General features: G+C 45.7%; 1 non-coding gene and 2 gene segments (V, D, J or C); all 3 read left to right on the forward strand.

The window, feature by feature from the left end:
• Positions 1-3,202, forward strand: part of LOC102964770 — a 28,777-nt gene extending 25,575 nt beyond the window's left edge. The window contains 1 exon segment of the V gene segment in view: positions 3,098-3,202. Within this exon segment, the coding sequence occupies positions 3,098-3,202 (105 nt within the window).
• On the forward strand, positions 2,449-2,552 carry LOC122236250. Its single transcript, XR_006214333.1, has one exon. It is a non-coding gene; the product is annotated as a U6 spliceosomal RNA (small nuclear RNA).
• Positions 3,203-7,558: 4,356 nt separating the features above from the next.
• Positions 7,559-8,184, forward strand: LOC122236243. The segment is given in 2 exon segments: positions 7,559-7,681; positions 7,793-8,184. Coding segments are annotated over 2 exon segments (438 nt in total).
• The last annotated feature ends 11,963 nt before the right edge of the window (positions 8,185-20,147 follow it).

Genomic DNA, 20,147 nt, shown 5'->3' on the forward strand with positions numbered 1-20,147 from the left:
TGTGCTGCCCACGGGGACAGAGACTCAACCTGGGATGCTTGGTCATTGGCCTTGTTCCAGGAGAGCCCTCCTGCCCCCACACCACAGCCATCCCACAGTCCCCTGTGTCCCCAGGTGTCCACTGTGATGACTTTCAGTGGAAAAGGCTAAAACCTAGAACATAAGTGACAAGAGGAGAATGTTTCTCTGGAGGATCTACTGTCCAGATAGTTCTTGGGAAACAGATTCTGGGGCATAAGAAAAATGATTCTATATTCTGAAGTTTGCAGGAAGTCTCTGGAAGAGAATCACACCCCCTGAAAGGCTAAGGGAGCCCTGCTGTCATCTAGTTTTTAATAGTTCAACTATTATCACAACCAATTTTTTTTCTTGACACCTTGGTGTCAAGGTGACCAGGCAGGAGGCAGGGGGGGAGAGATAGCACCCCCTCCTGTCCAGGGTGAAGGTGAGTGGGAGGGTTTTTGGAATAGGAAAGAAACTGCATTTTCTCTTTCCCTTTCCCTGCTGATTTCTTCACTTCCTTATACCCCTTGTCCCTCCTCACTTACATCAAGTCATGGGTCACCATTATCCCCATACTCCATCCCTCATCACCCACCAAGGATTAGTCTCCTCACCTCACTAGCCCCCTCCCCACGCCCATGGAATCCACCAGGATGCTTCTTCTCCCCCTAAATCTGCCAGCTGACTGTGGCTGCAGGTGCACACGCCATGCTGACGGCTCCCACTATGGATTTATGAAACTCCCTCCGGGATGTCCCTAGTTCAGACACTCCATGACCCTTCACTTCCCACATTCTCTCCGTAACTCATTGGTATGTCTTGCCCTGTCTTCAATACATAGTCAGATTGCCCTCAACTTCCTTGAAGTTAGAAAGTATCTTCTATCCAGAATCCAAAGTAAAACATAGAAGATAGAAATGAGATCACCAGCTAAAAAGGTTAACATGTTTATGGTTAGTTTTCTTATTGAAGACAAAAGTAAACATTCGCCAGTTTTTTCAAATGTGCTTTCATATACTTCAGGGAATTTTACAATTTCCTTTAAAATACAAATTGCACACATCTCAACATGTTTATTCAGCACTTTACTTTTTTTGGTAATCTTATTAGGACTATTTTCATTATTTTTAACTTATGAAAAACTAAATGAATATAGAAAAAAATGGTACACATAAAAAAGAGAACAGAAGAATTAACTTAAAAGAAGTCCAAATGTGAACAGTAATTGCTTAAATAATTAAAGACATGAGTAAAAAAAAAAATGAGGGATTTAAAAAAGTAAAACTCTTATTTAAAATTTTATTAAAATAATACGTTTTATTTTACATACTTCTGATGATTTTACTGAATTGTTTTTTTCAGTAAAATATTTTTAAATTTAAATGCCCTGAGCCTTTTATATAACATATATCATTTCTCAAATAAAAACCTTATTCTTTCTTATTACACTTTACTTCTGTTTTTAGTTACATTCTTTTTGTATTCATAAGAAGTTGAAGAGAAATATGAAGTGTATTGGTCATAGCACTTAGCTCTGATAACTTTTCCTTTTATGTCAAAGTATATATAAAAGTATATATAAAAATTATATTTTATTTTATTAAAAATATGGAAAATTCTGGTGCTCATTATATTAAAAATATGGAAAATTTAGAAACAAAGAAATTGGAAATACCCATGACAGCTGTTAAAAACACACCAACAATTAAGAAGACAGAGGAAACTACACAAAATTCACACCTTCCGTAAAGCATGAGATGGACCGAGTTGCAACTTCGCACAACCCGGAAGTGAAAATCAGCAAATAAATAAGCGCTCAGACTGGAAACCCTGGCGGCTTCACTCCCGTGCTCACACTACAAGTCAGGAGCATCAGTGGGAAGAAAAGTGGGTTCCAGAAAAAGCTGCAGGAGACAGAAAGGGAAGGCGACTAGTGGCCTGAACCAGCATGAGAGGAGAAAGTCCCTTGAATGTGAAGACACAGGCCGGCATGTGGGGAGACCTGAGCCCTGACCACGGGACATGCATCCAGGAAGAGCAAGAGGGAGACAGGAGGTCTCAGTTGCAGAGCTGTGGGCACAGGGGGTGAGAAAGTCAGGAAGGGACTCTGGAAACACCTCAGTCAAGGGAAATGAGGGGCAAGAACATTTGGCATCCACCAGGCACGAGGGAATAGGAACCAGGGAAAGGAGACACAGCCTGCATCCTCTCCAAGGGTAAAGCAAAAATGCATGACACCAAAACCAGAAAAACAGTCTCATAACACACAGTATTATTTTTCATAACAGAATACAGCAACTACTGGCTAAATTGTTGAACAAAAAGAAGTATGTACAAATATATAACATAAATCATGGAAGGGGTGAATTGATATTGGAAGATAAAAATTGAAAAAGAATGAAATCCTTAATTATTGTATAAACCACTAAGGAAAAGTAAGTGATTACTGTTTTGACAGCCGATGCCATTAAAACTGGAACCATACAGATAGATCGGCATGGTCGCTGCACAAGAGTGACAAGCAACCAAGTGAAGCAATCCATATATTTACAGATGGTGGTGTTGATGTTCCCGCAACAATGCACACATTCTTAATGCCAGTGAGTGAAGTGCTTACAGTGGCACCTGTTCTGTGATTCAGCACCTGTGAAATGTGCGCAAGAGGGAAGTCACTGCAGACAGGAAGGAACCGGTGGTGACAAAGGGGTGAGTGCAGAGAGGGGCAATGGCGTGACTGCTAGTGGGTCAGCGCTTTTTCCGCAGGTGATGGAAATGTTGTCGATTCGATCATGATGATGTTTGCACAACTCTGTAAATATACTACAGACTGCTGGGTTGTATACTTGAAGGAGTGAACTCGGTGACATGCAAATTATCTCACTAGATTTGTTTTATTTTTAGGAAAAAGAACTTGAGGTGAGAGGCAGGGTGAGTCAAGCCCGGGTGGTGGTGTGTGTAAAGGCTGGAGGAAACACCTGAACATGTGGAATCCCAATGCCAAGCAGCCAGGTCCAAATCCAGATCTACTGACGTCAGGTACCCTGAAGGTGCCCATCCTGCCATCCACCACCTGACCACCCTGCCTGCCCTCCAGGCCCCTCTCCATCTCCTGCAGCAGCTCCCCGGGGGAATCCAGCTTTCTCCCCAGTGCACCCCCATCCTGCACCATAACCAGGGCATCCGGGAGGCCAACCCCTAGGTCCCTACCTACTCCCTACCCACCACCTGCTCCTGGCATTCCTCTTGTGAATCCCTTGGCACCTGGCATGGAAAACAGATGGAAAAGAAGACATGGAAGAAAATGAAGAAAGTTCTTACAGATATGCAAATACAACAAGCATGGTAAGCATTCCTCCTCCACCTCCTCCTCCTCCTCCTTCTCTTCAGACCGAGTACAGGGCCTGGACCCTTCCCTCAAGCCTTTCTGGTTCTGCTCTCCCACCAAGCTTTAGATGCGAACTTATACTGGAGAAAATTAGCCCCGTCCCTTCCCCCTTCACCCCCAATCTGAGCCTTACTCTGCTATGCAGCCCTACTGGCTGGGGAAATTGGATTAGAATGACCATGGGCCAGCAAAGACTGTCTTCTCACTACATGGATGGACGTTTCAGCCAATGAGTTTAGTAGAACTATTTTTGGCAGATGATGAGACTTCGGAGCTAACTACTCAAGACGAGTATAAGATCTGTCAAATGCGATTTTTTAAAACATTTTTTGTAATATTTGTGGTGTCATGGGAGGTGTTGTGGAGATTTAATTATGGAAAAGAGAAACTCTACCATTGTAGTGATGGTTGGCAAACGTTGGTGATTTACTGGCAAATACATTTCCCAGCAGGCCTTTATTGACCCTACTAACTGGAAGGCTGCTGGGAGGTGGAGTCCATTGGGTTGATAAGCTCTGCCTGCCCTTTTGGAACCTAATCTCACTGGAGTCTTGGGCCCTTCTCTTTCACCAGCTCTCATTTAATCCAAATAAAGCTCTTTATCCAAGGAAGAAAGGAAGGGAGGAAGGAAGGAAAGAGGAAAGGGAGAGAGATAGAGGGAGAAAGAGAAGGAAAGAAGAAAGAAAGAAAGAAAGAAAGAAAGAAAGAAAGAAAGAAAGAAAGAAAAGAAAGAAAGAAAGGGAGACAGGAAAGGGAGACAGGAAAGGAAGAAAAAACAAATGAGAGGCAACTACTGTCACTGACCCTTTAAATTTCCTCTGTGCTCAGAGTCAGACCCTCAGACCCTCCAGGGTCTCCAAGGCCTCCCTGTCTGTTTCTCACCGGCAGTCCTGGGGGTGACAGAGACAGCTTTCTGTCTCAGGTCCCCATGGGCCTGCAGCAGTAAGTCAGAACTGATGCTTCTGCCCCATGTTGAGCACTAACAATATGGCTCATCCTCAGGCTGCAGGCTGAGAAGGTCCTAGAGGCCTTGTTCCCAGAGTGGGAGCCAGAGAACCGAGCTGAGATCCCCGAGGGCCCATTTCTTCTGAGCACCACAGTTGTGGTAACGCTGAGAGAAATCTCTTGGAAGCAGCCCACATAATTTGCTCCAACACTGTTGCTAATTCCCGTACAGGTGAAGGTCACCTTGTGCCCCTGAAACCCTGACAGGGAGGCCTCCTGTGTCGGGGCACACTGTGCCCAGGACCCTGCAACAGAGCAGTGGAGACACGGACAGGCAGGTCCTGAGGGAATGCCTCCAGCTTGTTCTTCAAAAGAGGGGAAGAAGGAGCCCAGCACACCCCAGCCCATAATCACTCGCCTTGCTTTCCACAGCCAGTCACCTAAGCGGAGAACAAGGCGGGTGAGGAGGAGAGGGGTCCAGGTCAAGGTGGAGACAGCCCAGGCTGTGCCCCTGACTGAGCCCACCAGTGAGAGAACTGCACAAAGCCTCTCTCATCCCCTCCCCACTTTGGAGAGCAGAGAGGAATCCTTCATGCAAATCACTCCCCTCCTGGGTCCTGAAACCTACTCACTGAATATGGTGACAGCTGAGGGGGGGGGGGGGGGCTGGGGAGCCAATCGTGGGCCCCGGTGAGCATAGAGCAGAGGGTACAAGGCAGGGTTCCAGGACTGGGTGCCCAGCTGAGACACCCCCCAGCCATCCCTGCACCTCCCCCAATGCACAGGGACAGACCTCCAGCGCCCCCTGCTGTCTCAGAGTTCAGACTCACTTAGGACTGGGAGAAGGAACTAGAGTTGAGCAGAGAGGGACCCTCTGGACTTGAGCTTGCCTGGCACCCCATCCATCCCTACACAGGGTCGGGGGCTTCTGATCCCCCAAGTGCGACCTCCTGTGTGGCAGGCACCACCACACCTCAGTCCTTACTTCAGAGCTGTGGCTTCCTCAGCATGAATCACTCCATGCCCCCACCCCCCACCATCACTTAGATAGTTGTGTTGTTGGGATGTCAGGTGAGGGACCCCCTCAGGGAAGTTGTGTCCTGCACTGGAGGTGACTGGGTCACCTGCACCAGATGGGGCCCCCATCCAGACGGGATTGCCCATTTGGGAACCTGCAGAAGCTTGGGAATTGTAAGGACAGAGCTCATCCCATGACCCGAAGATCCTGGTGCTCTAAGCCCTCCTTTCTCAGTGTGCAATGTATTATAATTACTCACACCAGATCCCTCTCTAGTCCTTCTCTGTGTCACACAAGTTTCTACTCCTACTGTAAATATTCACACAATTATTTTCCCCAGTGGTTTATCTAATCCATCTCTGCACTGTTCATGACAATACATCTAGGATATATCTCCTGGGATTTATATCATATATATATATATATATATATACACACACACATATATATATGTATACATATATATATATATATATATATATATATATATATATATATATAACACAAACTACGTATAAATAATACATAAGATACAGTTATACACACACACACTTCTAGTCATCGACTCTCGGTTAACATAGTACCGTGTGCCCTAGTCCTATAAATATTCAATGCTTCCCATTGAATACCTCACATGAAACATCTCCTCCTTGTCTGTCATAGTGAGTCAGATGAAAACCCAACAGGCTCCACGACCTTGACAGTTTTGTTTGTCCTTGAGGCACTGAGTGTCTGCAGCCTACCGGTATTTAGCTGGTGCCCAGGAAAGGTTTTTGAATTAAAAAGAATACATCAGTGAATAAAAAAAGAAAAAATACACATATCCACATTCTTTACCTTATTGCCAAAACTAGTAACTCTTCTTTCATTTGAATCATCATAATCCATCCACATTTTTAAGCACAGAGATGGAGGTCATCTTAGACAAACCCTTAGACCTCACACACAGCCTCCAGGTAATTCCTAAATCCTGGGATCTCCACAATGAATATAATGCTAAAATGTGCACACTACCCAAAGCACTCTATAAATTCAATGCAATCCCCATAAAAAATCCAATGACGTTTTGCACAGAAATAAAAAAAAAAACACAAATTTTGTATAGAACCAGAAAAGACCCCAAATTGCCAAAGCAATCTTGAGAAGGAACAAACCTTGAGACACCATTCTTCACACTTTGAAATTATATTACAAAGCTGTAGTCATGAAAACCAACGTGGTATTGTTCTCAAGAGACACATAGGATGATGCCATAGATAAAAAGACCAGAAAGTCATTCAAGTTCCTCTTGACCACCAGGGAAGACATAGGCTGAAAACGGTCCTTTGCAAGGTCTGCAGAACAGAGCTACCATGGATTTGGGAGGGAATTCAGAAAGAATATACATGAATCCTAGAGCAGATGCCCCAAATGGGATCCTTAACATCTCACTGATATTTCCTGATGCACTTTGGGAGAGAAAACTGGAATGACTCAGACGTCTGACAATGAGCACATTGACATAGATGCCGGGATAGAGTGTGAATCAACACACTCCATCTGGGTAAGAAGCACATGTAAAGAATAATCTCATCAGGGTCAGGTCCCATCTGCCAAAGTTCCCCATGGGAGCTGCCCTCTGCTCTCTGCTGCTTCCTGCATTGGGATGGGTGCCTGAACCCCTGCCTCCGCTGTCATATCCAGTTAACTCCTTCCCCTATTGGTACACATTTACTGTTAGAGGAATGTGTGTAGAGACAACTCTTCAGTCCTGATCCATGAACTGTCAAGGGAGCCATGGACAAGCTCACCCCCAGGAGTCTGAGTAGAACAGAGAGTCTGCCCTGAGGTGATGGGGGGCCACGTTGGGAGACCTGGTCTAACGCTTAGAGGAGAGTGGCTAGAGCAGTGGGGAGGCAGAAGTGGTCTCTGATGGGCTCTGCTCATGTCATACAATGGCATGTCTGTGTCTGGACACTAAGGGGCACTCAAGGCCTGTTTCTGAGGGGTCACGGTAGATCAGAGATGAGAACTGCCACCTGCCACTGCCTGTGCCCTCTGCTCAGGCCTCACATCTGTGACCTCCCCACCCGCTGCCCTGAAATTGCCCCCACCCTGCCCATCCCCCTGACATCCTCAGGCAGAGGCACCCATAGAAGTCAGTGAGGAGTCAGAAAACAGGGGGGTCACATTTGCATGGTTGGGCCCTCCCCCTCTCAACAGATGAAGAGGTGAAGGGAGAGGTGAAGGGAGACTCTGCTCAGCTGTGAGGCAACAGAAGGCAGGATCGGTGCTGACCTCCGCCATGGCCTGGTCCCCTCTCCTCCTCACCCTCCTCGCTCACTGCACAGGTGACTTGATGTGGGGACACGGGAAGGGGTTCTGGAAGCACAGGTGTGGGCCTGATTCCTCCTCTTGTCTCTAGACTCCAGGAATATCCTCTCTGTTGTTTCTCTTCCCAGGGATTTGGGCTCAGTCGGGGCTGACTCAACCATCCTCAGTGTCTGGGGCCCTGGGCCAGAGGGTCACTATCTCCTGCACTGGAGTTGGTAGTTACGTGGATTGGTACCAACAAATCCCAGGAATGGCCCCCAAAACCATCATCTATGATAATAGCAACCGACCCTCAGGGGTCCCAGATCGATTCTCTGGCTCCAAGTCTGGCAGCACAGGCACTCTGACCATCACTGGGCTCCAGGCCGAGGACGAGGCTGATTATTACTGCTCATCGTGGTACAGCAGTGGCAGTGCTTACACAGTGGTCCAGGCCTGTGGGGAAGTGAGACAAAAACCTAGTTACTCATCTGTAAAGAGGGAAACACATCAGCAGTTGCCTCCTCAGCTTAGCCTGTGATTCTGCTCATTCGTGGCTGATGACTTGTACGCAGGTCCATGCAAGGGCACCTCCCGTGAGTGAGGTTCCTCCTGTCCTTTCTGTCCTCAAAGTCACTCTCAGAAAACCCTTCCGACACAGTCTTGATGGAAGAAAAATCTCTTGTTTTATCAGCTGAGGTATTTTACTTCTAGGCCATATCATATCAATTTTTCCTTCTGATATAAAAATAAATGACGCATTTTTATTTTTTCTCTGAACTCTACCCATGTGGTCCCTGAAGAATAAGTCAGCCTTATTTGCATCTGGTACTATTATCTCCATGGTAGCGGCTAGTCTTTTCTTCTTATCTATTATTTGTGAAAAAATGCCAATTTAAAATTGTAAAATTATGAAGATAAGTTTCAAAACTTTTGTCCATAGGAAAAACCCTGCACTTCAATGTTTATAACAACTGATTCCTAATCACAAAAGCCTGAAAGCACCCTAAACATGGCACATGGATATTTATTCTAGGTTTAAAATAATCACCCAAACCAGGAACTAACTAAGAGGACACCCAGGAGGTGCCACTTTTATAAATAATTTAATAATTATATCAAACATTGGAAGAAGCAAAACTCTGCAAACATCTGTAGGTCGTGGGGGTGCTAAACGCTGAAAAAGAATTAGTCGTGTGAACAGAGGAAAACATTCTGAGCCACAGAATTATTCTATATGATACTAATGGCACTTAAATGACACTCTGTCATTGTCTGGCATTGTCTCCCAAACAAACGCAAGCACATCAGCAGCACAACCACCATACATACCCGTATGAGCACACACACAAGGACAGGGTTTGTCTAGGAGCTCACGAGCCAACTTAAAGGGCCCCCATGAGGCAAAACTAGAAAGATTTCAACCACAGGAACATAAAAGGATTGGGTTGTAACTCAGTGTCTACACATGTATCTGCCGTCCATATTGTTAACTGATGGTATAAATAAATGGAATCAGATGAGACACATTCCCGTGCAGAGATTTCATGGAACAGGTGTAAACCCTTGGCTTGAATGACGTCAGGCATAACCCCCCACTCAGTAAGTATGCACAAAGGCACCAACAAGAGGGACAGTCTGAAGAAGTGTCACAGTAAGAGAAGCTTAAGGACAATTCACAACTCAATGTCACAAAGAATCATAAACTGGATCATACAACAGAAAAAAGGACATTAGGGAAAAAACTAAGAAATTCTGAATAAACTGTGGATATTAATTGTTACGCGTTGAACTGTGTCTCCAACAATTCATGTGATTAAAAGTTCTAAAAACTCCCATATTTCAGGATGAGACTCTATTTGGAAATGAGACTGTTGCCGATGTAATTGCCAGGGTGAGACCAGTAAACTGTAACTGCATGTGTTCTAGGCTTTCTCTGTCTTTGTTTTTCCTCTCACTCGGCCTGCAATGATTCTGAAAGGAATGTCACTCTTTTAGAGAAAAAAGCCTATGAACCCATCCTACCTTGTCCAGAGAACCCTGGTATTACCGGAAAAAATCTAGACATTTTGTTGTCTTTTCACTACTAACCCATGGAACATTTACCAAATAAGGATAATAGGGTTGAATGTGAGTGGGATTCCCTTTCCTGAATTCCCTTGATGGATGAGCAGAGAACAAATTTCTAAGAAGATAGTTTCCCTTGTACTGTATAATGGTTTATATCAATGTTCATCCTGAGAACACTTACAAAACCGGACCAATAGAGAGGCAAACGGGTCATAAGTTATACCAGAGAAGAAATTAAATTCCAGACTAAGTATAAAGGCCTGGTCAAAACCCAGATTGGGATTTAAGTACAGTGGATACTTCTCTGCGGAGAACAGGTAGTCTTTTGACAGAGACTTCAGATGCCCCAGAGCCTGTACCATGGAGGTGGTGGGGTAACAGGAGACTCTCACAATACAGCAACAACCGCAAAAAAGTATTCAAAGTTCAAGGATAACCCCCATGGACTTTTTATCACATATGAACCGGGAGTGAACCTGGGAAATATGAGGCCTTGAAATTGGTTTCAATTGGAGACTGGTAGGGGTGCCTGGATGGCTCAGTCGGTTAAACTTCAGACTTTGGCTCAGGTCATGATCTCGTGGTTCGTGAGCCGAAGCCCTGCCTGGGGCTCTGTGCCACAGAATCAGAGCCTGGAGCTTGCTTTTGATTCTGCGTCTCCCACTCTCTCTCTGTACCTCCCTGCTCTCTCTCTCTCTCTATGTCTCTCTTTTTTCTTTCTCTCTGTCCTCTCTCTCTTAAAAAAAAATAAACATTAAAACAAATTTAGATCGGAGACTGGTAGTGATGCCAGGCCCTCGCAGCAAGCAAACCCAATGTCAGGGAACACTAATATGTCCAGGAACGTAAACACTGTAAAATAAGCCCTATGTTGACCAGCCTGGACGTTGTCAGTGACCTGAAGAAAATTAATGTCTCCATCCCAAGCACCCGGAAGAGGATCTACTCATGCTCCTTCCCTGAATACTGAAAGCTCAAATATCCATCTGCAAAGGTCAGAGTGTCCTCTAGGGATGCTGTGCGTTGTCAGAGCAGCAGGTGACCAGGACAGGGGTCAGCGGTGGCCTGTTCACATTGGCACTGAGAGGACTGGGCTGTGAGGCAGGCCAGCAGGAAAATACCCGAACAGGTATTTTCCAGACAGACCTTACTACCCAACAGAGCTCAGTCCCATGACCCAGAAGTTCCTGGTGCTCTAAGCCCTCCTTTCTCAGTGTGCAATGTTTTATAATTACTCACACCAGATCCTTCTTTAGTCCTTCTCTGTGTCACACAAGGTTCTACTCATATGTAAATATTCACACAATTATTTTCCCCAGTGGTTTATCTAATGCATCTCTCCACTGTTCATGACAATACAACTAGGATCTATCTCCTGGGATTTGTATCTTATATATATACACACATATACATATATATGTGTATATATAAAAATGTATGAAAACACAAACTACATATAAAAAAAACATAAGATACAGTTACATGCGCACATACACACTTCTAGTCATCGACTCTTGGTTAACATAGAACCGTGTGCTCTAGCGTACAAATATTTAATCCTTCCCATGGAATACCTCACAAGAAACATCTCCTCCTTGTCTGTCATAGTGAGTCACATGGAAACCCAACATGCCCCACGACCTTGACAGTTTTGTTTGTCCTTGCAACACTGAGTGTCCGTAGCTTACGGAAACTTCGCTGGTGCTCAGGAAAGGTTTTTGATTTTTAAAGAATACATCAGTGAAAAAAAGGAAAAATGCACATATCCACCATTCTTTTACCTTATTGGCCAAAACTAGTATCTCTTCTATCATTTGAATCATGATAATCCATCCACATTTTTAAGCACAGAGATGGAGGTCATCTTAGACAAACACGTAGACCTCACACACAGCCTCCAGGTAATTCCTAAATCCAGGGATCTCCACAATAAATATAATGCTAAAATGTCCACACTACCAAAAGCACTCTATAAATTCAATGCAATCCCCATAAAAATTCCAATGAAGTTTTGCACAGAGATAAAAAAAAAAAACCTAAATTTTTGTTAGAACCAGTAAAGACCCCAAATTGCCAAAGCAATCATGAGAAGGAACAAACCTCGAGACACCATACTTCGCACTTTCAAATTATATTACAAAGCTGTAGTCATGGAAACAAATGTGGTATTGTTCTCAGGAGACACATAGATTCATGCCATAGAATAAAAACACCAGAAAGTCATTCAAGTTCCTCTTGACCACCAGGGAAGACAAAGGTTGAAAACAGGACCTTTGCAAGGTCTCTGGAACAGAGCTACCATGGATTTGGGGAAGGAATTCAGAAAGAGTAAAGAGTATACATGAATCCTAGAGCAGATGCCCCAAATGGGATCCTTAGGATCTCACTGATATTTCCTGATGCACTTTGGGAGAGAAAACTGGAATGACTCAGACGTCTGACAATGAGCACATTGATTGCATAGATGCCGGGACTAGAGTGTGAATCAACACACTCCATCTGGATAAGAAGCACATCTAAGAACGATCTCACGAGGGTCAGGTTCCCAATTGCCAAAGGCCCCCATGGGAGCTGCCCTCTGCTCTCTGCTGCTTCCTGCATTGGCACTGGCACCTGGAGCCCTGTGTCCGCTGTCATATTCAGTTAACTACTTCCCCTTTTGATACACCTTTACTGTTAGAGGAATGTGTGTAGAGACAACTCCTCAGGCCTGACCCATTAAGAGTCAAGGGAGCCATGGACAGACTCATGTCCAGGAGTCTGAGTAGAACAGACAGTCTGCCCTGAGATGATTGGGGGCCACATGTGGGGACACCTGGTCTAGCCCTGAGGCAGGGGAGAGTGGCTAGAGCAGTGGGGAGGTAGAAGTGGTCTCTGATGGGCTGTGCTCACCTCATACAATGGCATGTCTGTGTCTGGACGCTAAGGGGCACTCAAGGCCTGTTTCTGAGGGGTCACGGTAGACCAGAGCTGAGAAGTGCCACCTGCAACTGTCTGTGCCCTGTCTCAGGGCTCACATCTGTGACCTCCCCACCCGCTGCCCTGAAATTGCCCCTCCCTTGCCCATCCCCCTGACATACTCAGACAGAGGCACCTAAAGAAGTCAGTGAGGAGTCAAAAACCAGGGGGGTTGCATTTGCATGCTTGGGCCCTCCCCCTCTCAACAGATCAAAAGGTGAAGGGAGAGGTTAAGGGAGGCTCTGCTCAGCTGTGAGGCAACAGAAGGCAGGATCAGTGCTGACCTCCGCCATGGCCTGGTCTCCTCTTCTCCTCACCCTCCTCGCTCACTGCACAGGTGACTTGATGTGGGGACACAGGAAGGGATCCTGGAAGCACAAGTGTGCACCTGATTCCTCCTCTTGTCTCTAGACCCCAGGAATATCCTCTCTGTTGTTTCTCTTCCCAGGGATTTGGGCTCAGTCGGGGCTGACTCAACCATCCTCAGTGTCTGGGACCCTGGGCCAGAGGGTCACTATCTCCTGCACTGGAGTTGGTAGTTACGTGGGTTGGTACCAACAAATCCCAGAAATGGCCCCCAAAGCCATCATCTATAGTAATAGCAACCGACCCTCAGGGGTCCCTGATCGATTCTCCGGCTCCAAGTCTGGCAGCACAGGCACTCTGACCATCGCTGGGCTCCAGGCTGAGGACGAGGCTGATTATTACTGCTCATCGTGGGACAGTAGTCTAAAAGCTCACACAATGCTCTAAGCCTGTGGGGAAGTGAGACAAAAACCTAGTTACTCAACTGTAAAGAAGGGAAACACATCAGCAGTTGCCTTCTCAGCTCAGCCGGTGATTCTGCTCATTCTATGGCTGATGGCTTTGGCGCAGGTCCATGCAAGGGCACCTCCCATGAGTGAGGTTCCTCCTGTCCTCTGTCCTCAAAGTCACTCTCAGAAAACACTTCTGGCACAAAGAGTCCTCATGAAAGAGAAATCTCTTTTTTTATAAGCTGAGGTATTTAACTTTTAGGCCAGATCATATCAATTTTTCCTTCTGACAGTAAAATAAATGAAGCATTTTCAGTTTTTCCTCTGAACTCCACCCTTGTGGTGCCTGAAGAATAAGTCAGCCTTATTTGCATCTGGTACTATTATCTCATTGGCGGTGACTAGTTTTGTCTTGTTATCTATTATTTGTGAAAAAATGCCAATTTCAGATTATAAAATTATGAAGATAAGATTCAAAACTTTTGTCCATCGGAAAAACCCTGCACTTCAATGTTTATAACAACTTATTCTGAATCACTAAAGCCTGAAAGCAACCTAAACTTGGCACATGGATATGTATTCTGGGTTTAAATGTAATCACCCAAACCAGAAACCAACTAAGAGGTCACCTAGGAGGTGCCACTTTTATAAATAATTTGATAGTTATGTCAAACATTGGAAGACGCAAAACTGCAAACATCTGCAGGTCATTGAGGTGCTAAATGCTGAAAAGGAGTTAATCATGTGAACGGAGTAAAACATTCTGAGCCACAGAATTACTCTATATCATACTAATGGCACTTAAATGACACTCTGTCATCATCAGAATTCACTGAACACTGTACACGCCCCATGTCAGAAACTTAACGAGTACGTAGAAAAATGTAGGAATTTGGGGCACATGATGGAAAGTAGAAGGTGACAAAACTCATGTAGCTGCAGTAACACGTGTGAGCCCACGTCAGTGCAGGGGTGGAGCGAGACGCTGAGCCGAGTGGCTGAAAGTGAGTGGAGCCTCTATGTGTAAAGACATAAGAAACTGCACGAAAGTTCTGTCCTCTAGTAACTAAGGTTGTGTCCCGTGGTGGGGGGGGGGGGGCAGGTTGACGATCGTGACGTGACTGCACTGTGTACTGTCACCGAACAATGAAGTAAATGGATGGAATGTGGTGCTGGAGCCACAGTTGTTGCTTGAAAGGAAAGTCACAGATACAACCAAAGGAGGAGGCTGGGGAGAGGATGTGGTCATGGATTAGAGCCGCAGATGGCAGTCTGACGACGTGTGTAGTTTGATGGAGACAGAGACTTGCATGTGGAAACAGTCACCAATATGTCCACGGTCCTGGCTTAGTTTCCTCATGAATTTGTCCTTCATGCGTCAGCTGAGTGACACCGGAAGCAATGATGCCCCATAAGGCCTGAGATGCATTTTACCAGATATTACCTTCTAATACCGTTCTCCCGGGAAGACATAGGGCTTTCTCGGGGGAATCTTATCCCAGACAGCAATGGTGCAGGATGAGTACGGAGGACCTTAGTAGTGTCAGAAAACGAAAAAAGTGCAGGAAAAACCCTGCATTTTAATGTTTATAACAACTGATTCCTAATCACTAAAGCCTGAAAGCAACCTAAACTTGGCACATGGATATTTATTCTATGTTTAAAATAATCACCCAAACCAGGAACCAACTAAGAGGTCACCAAGGAAGGTGCCACTTTTATAAATAATTTGATAATTATATCCAACATTGGAAGAAGCAAAACTCTGCAAACATCTGTAGGTTGTGGGGGGTGCTAAACGCTGAAAAAGAATTAATCATGTGAACAGAGGAAAACACTCTGAGCCACAGATTATTCTATATGATACTAATGGCACCTAAATGACACTCTGTCATTGTCTGTCATTGTCTCCCAAACAAACGCAACCAAATCAGTGCACAACCACCACACACATGCACATGTGCGCACATACACAAGGGACAGGGTGTGTCTAAGAGCTCACGAGCCAACCTAAAGGGCCCCCATGAGGCAAAACTAGAAAGATTTCAACCACAGGAACATAAAAGGATTGGGTTGTAACTCAGTGTCTACACATATGTCTGCCGTCCATATTGTTAACTGATGGTATAAATATATGGAATCACATGAGACACATTTCCTTGCAGAAATTTCATGGAACAGGTGTAAACCCTTGGCTTGAATGACGTCAGGCATAACCCCCACTCAGGAAGTATGGACAAAGGCACCAACAAGAGGGACAGTCTGAAGAAGTGTCACAGTAAGAGAAGCTTAAGGACAATTCACAACTCAATGTCGCAAAGAATCATAAACTGGTTACTTACAACAGAGAAAAAAAAAATCAGGGAAATACTAAGAAAATCTGAATAAACTGTGGATATTAATTATGAGTTGAACTGTGTCTCCAACAATTCATGTGATTAAGAGTTCTAAAAACTCCCATATTTCAGGATGAGACCCTATTTGGAAATGAGACTGTTGCAGATGTAATTACCAGGGTGAGACCAGTAGAGTGTAACTGCATGTGTCCTAGGCTTTCTGTGTCTTTGTTTTTCCTCTGACTCGGTCTGGAATCATGCTGAAAGAATTTCACCATTTTAGAGAAAAAGGCCTATGAACCCATCCTACCTTGTCCAGAGAACCCTGGTATTACCGGAAAAATCTAGACATTTTTGACTCCCTCGATGTGTTCCATTTATTCGCCTGAGGGGCTCACAGATCTCAGGGAAACACTGACTCCTTTAGTCAGTTCATTAAAGATATGGTTGGGGACAGGGGAACAAGTAATGAAGAGCCACCTAGTGTCAAGTCTGGGAGCGTCTCGAGCACCAGAGCATCAGTCCCTGGGGAGTTGAGGTGCATCTCTTCTGGGAGTGGATGTGTTCGCCAAACCAGAAGATCTTCAAACACTGTACTTTGTGATTTTATTGAGGATTCGGGGAGACATGATCAGACATTAACTACGCTGTCAGCCTTTTTCCTGTCTGTCAAGTATGAGGGGTGAAGATTCCCAGCCTCTGACCAAGCCTTGGTCTTTCTGGGGACCAGCCCCATCCAGGAGGCTTCAGGGAGCCCACCCAGAGTCACATCATTAGAACTAGGATGTTTCTAGTGTTCTTTTCAGTTAGAAAATGACAAGAATTTCAGCAATTCGGTGTCAGCATCTAGGATGTAGAGACAGGTGTGTAGTTTCTGAGATCATACAGTACTGTTGTCTGGACTGAAAATGGTGACAGAGGTACTCACATTCATCACAAATCTCAAGCCGTAAAGTGTGTCTCTTGTGTTACTGATGACACAACCATATCTGACATGTTAATAAGCACCTTGATCAGAGACAATTTCCTCTCTCACCCATCTGACTAAAAGTGAGTCCCAAAGTCTTCAGACTCTCCTCACTGCACCCTCCCCCACACACACTCTGCTCGTCTCCCCTCTTCTCCTGCTTCCCTCAGGCCTTCTGTCTCTCTCTATGGCTCTTCAGGCCTGAACTCCACCTCTATGTTAGGATTTCAGAGAAAACTATAATCTTGCAAGAGTTTCCACTCTCCAGGGTCCATCTCTACAGAGACGATGCAGAAATGGACCAGCAGGAAATCACTTCCTCATGTGATTCCTGCTCTCATCTCTGATGGTAGTTTTCATGCCCCACCAACCTCATCAATCTCTGTAATACGACCACATGATTACCGTATTTCCGTGAAATGAATGTTCACCCAGTCTTTGAGTATTTGCACAGAGAAGCGTTATTCAATGCAATTACTTACACTCTTCAGAATGACCGAGGCTGCACACAGGGTTCAACTCTTTGCACATGGTGAAACAAAGGAAGGATTGGCTGCATATTTCAATTACTTGACAGCTTTTTCTTGGTCTTGAGAATATTGGTTTCTAAGACCAGCAGGACACTCACTCAGCCACAAACTTTGGCAACCAAGCAATTCACTGTGTCAAGCATTAACCATTTTGCAAAATAACAGTAGGACTCTAGCTGACGGTCACCACTTGGAAGGTGTATCTGGGGATACTGAGGCACTCGTGGGGATGGACTGTGATGTGATAGGGCATGAAGAAGGGGGCTGTGTGATCAGCCCCTATCTTGTGCTTCCGAAGACCTGAAGACCCCACAGCTATGGGAAATGTGTCTACTGGAAGGAGAATGGATAGAAGGCCCATCCACAAGGCCTAACATTCTGATTCAGTGAAATTCCTATAGAACTAATTCAGACCATATTCCTCCCCTTTGTGTAAGTTTCATACTCGTGCAAGAGAAGTGGCCTTCCAGACATTGGCCTTCTTGAGTTCCAAGCTCCAGAATGCTGGACGGTCATACAGAGAGCCAGCCCCAGGGATGGGTTTGCATGGGGACCAACACAACACTCAGCAAATGCAGCGAGGACATAAGGGGACAGGGATACACTTGTCTTCATATGTGTGGCCTCTGAAGGAAAGGTTTTCCATTCTCCCTCTCTTTCTCTCCCTCTCTCTCTCTCTCTCCTCTCTCTCACACACACACACACACACACACACACACACACAGGCACACGCACACACACACACACAGACACACACAAACAGGGTCCTCTCCTGTATCTGAGTATTTGGTGTTCGGGATTTTTGTAGCATCCTGGCTTCTCTTCCTCCCCAAAAACTCATGGTCAAACTGTGCTCTTCCAGACAACCTCAGGGTCAACAAGCACAGGAGGAAGCTTTCTCATCATCAGGAAACTCCAGCGAAATCCAGTGTAACCAGTGTCCTGTCACTGAGCAGCCAGGACTTGCCCTGATCACCTTCTCTCCTAAGACAGGTTGATGCTCTGGAATCCCAGGGTGAGTCTCTATCGCTGTGGGCAGCTTAGCCTCTGACCCCCTTGGGCTCCAGTCAGCACTTGAGGCTGATCAGTACATTGGTTCTGGATTAGCAGCTTCAGTGTTGCTCCCACACAGCTCAAAGCCCAGGGGAATGTTATCACACCCTCCCTGTGCTCTTAATGCTGGACTGTTACTCCCTCAGTACACCCAGTCGTGAAACCTACCAGCCAGGTTGGAGTTCTGATGAAAATTCTTCTGTCTCAAACTGGGGCCAACAATGCCTGTGACCTCAGGGACATAGTCCCCCTCATCTCCACCTCTCCACCACTCACATGTGGGATCTTTGACCGAAGATTCGTGTAGCCTTGGTGAATAGAAATTCACTCCTCTAGTCATGGTGGCTGGATGTGAACTTATGGCTCTCTCCTGAATATGCTGGACACAAAGAACACAGGTAGAGCTGTGCTTCACCCCAGAGACAAGTCTGACGCCAAATCGCTCGCTCCTAGAAAGCTCTGTGTGTGCTTAGTAATTGAGTCACTGAGATGGCTGCGGTTCACAGGAACAGACTCCCCCTGGGCTTTCATTGGACATCATGCCAGACTCACCTACTTATAGAACAATGCCACCATAGTAAGCTGGTGGCAAAGAAAACATGACTTTGCAAAAAGTTTATAGCAGGCATCCTTTTTGCATTGTTTTTCCATCCATGGTTTTTACCTACAATTTCTATCCATCTTTGCTCTGCAATAAATACCATTGTATGAAAACTATATATAGTGATTGTATCTGCATTTTCATAATAAAGATGTCATTGACTGAAATAAATATTACTGAGAGAAATTTTGTATAAAGGAGCACACACCCATTCAAAGGGCACACTGGGCTAAGTGCTGACTTAACACATAAACTGTGTCACCGGATCCTCGTCAGAGCACCTGCTGCTGTCGCTCCTTCCCTCCCAGAACGGCCTGCAAGTTTGTCTTTGGGCTCTGAGGTCAGTGTCACACTCAAGGCTCCTGTAGACTTGGGTCTCTTTGCTGGGAGAGCAGTACCTGGAAGGAATCACTGCACATAGTATGAGGAGAGCTATTGTTTTCAACAAGCAGACATAGTGACAGATGACAAAGATTTTTTTTGTGTAACGCCCCGAGGAATACACACGACTGTTTCTGCTCACAGCCTGAACAGAAGCTCTCCCCCTCTCCTCAGTGCTGTGGGAACCTTGGAGGAAGCTGAGCTCTGGCAACCCGGGAGAAATCACGTAACAGGAAAGGACACAGAATCCTACACAGAAGGGTCCACGTGTCCGGTGGTACTCTTCACTGCACTGGGCATGATCTTGATCTAAGTGGACTTTTGGTAGAGACACCACCTCATTCCTGACCAATGACCCATACAGGCGGCCACGGACTGACTCTCCCTGAGGAGTCTGAGTAGAGCATCCAGTCTGGCTTAGGTTATGGGAGATTCCCTAGAGGGACACCTGGACTGACCCTTGTCAGAGTGCAGTGACAGTGCAATGGGGACACAGGAGTTGTCTTTGGTGGACTTGCCTACCAGTTCAAACAATGGCGGCTCTGAGTCCGAACACCAGGGGGTTCACAGGACCCATTGCTGTGGGTTCAGGGCTGATGACAACTGAAACCTGTCCCCTGTACTGTCACAGTGCCCCCTGCACACAGGCTCACAACTGTGTCCTCCTCACCCTTTGGCCTGAAACAGCCCCCCCTCGACCAGCCCCCTGACATCCTCAGGCAGAGGGAACTGACACAGGCCCAGGGAGGGGTCAGAGAGCTGGGGTCTCATTTGCATGGAGGGGGCCCCTCCCTCCCTCAGAAGATGAAGAGGGGAAGGGAGAGGTTAGGGGAGGCTCTGCTCAGCCGTGAGG

Source organism: Panthera tigris (genome assembly GCF_018350195.1).
Source record: "Panthera tigris isolate Pti1 chromosome D3 unlocalized genomic scaffold, P.tigris_Pti1_mat1.1 chrD3_random_Un_scaffold_91, whole genome shotgun sequence".
Classification (NCBI taxonomy): Eukaryota; Metazoa; Chordata; class Mammalia; order Carnivora; family Felidae; genus Panthera; species Panthera tigris.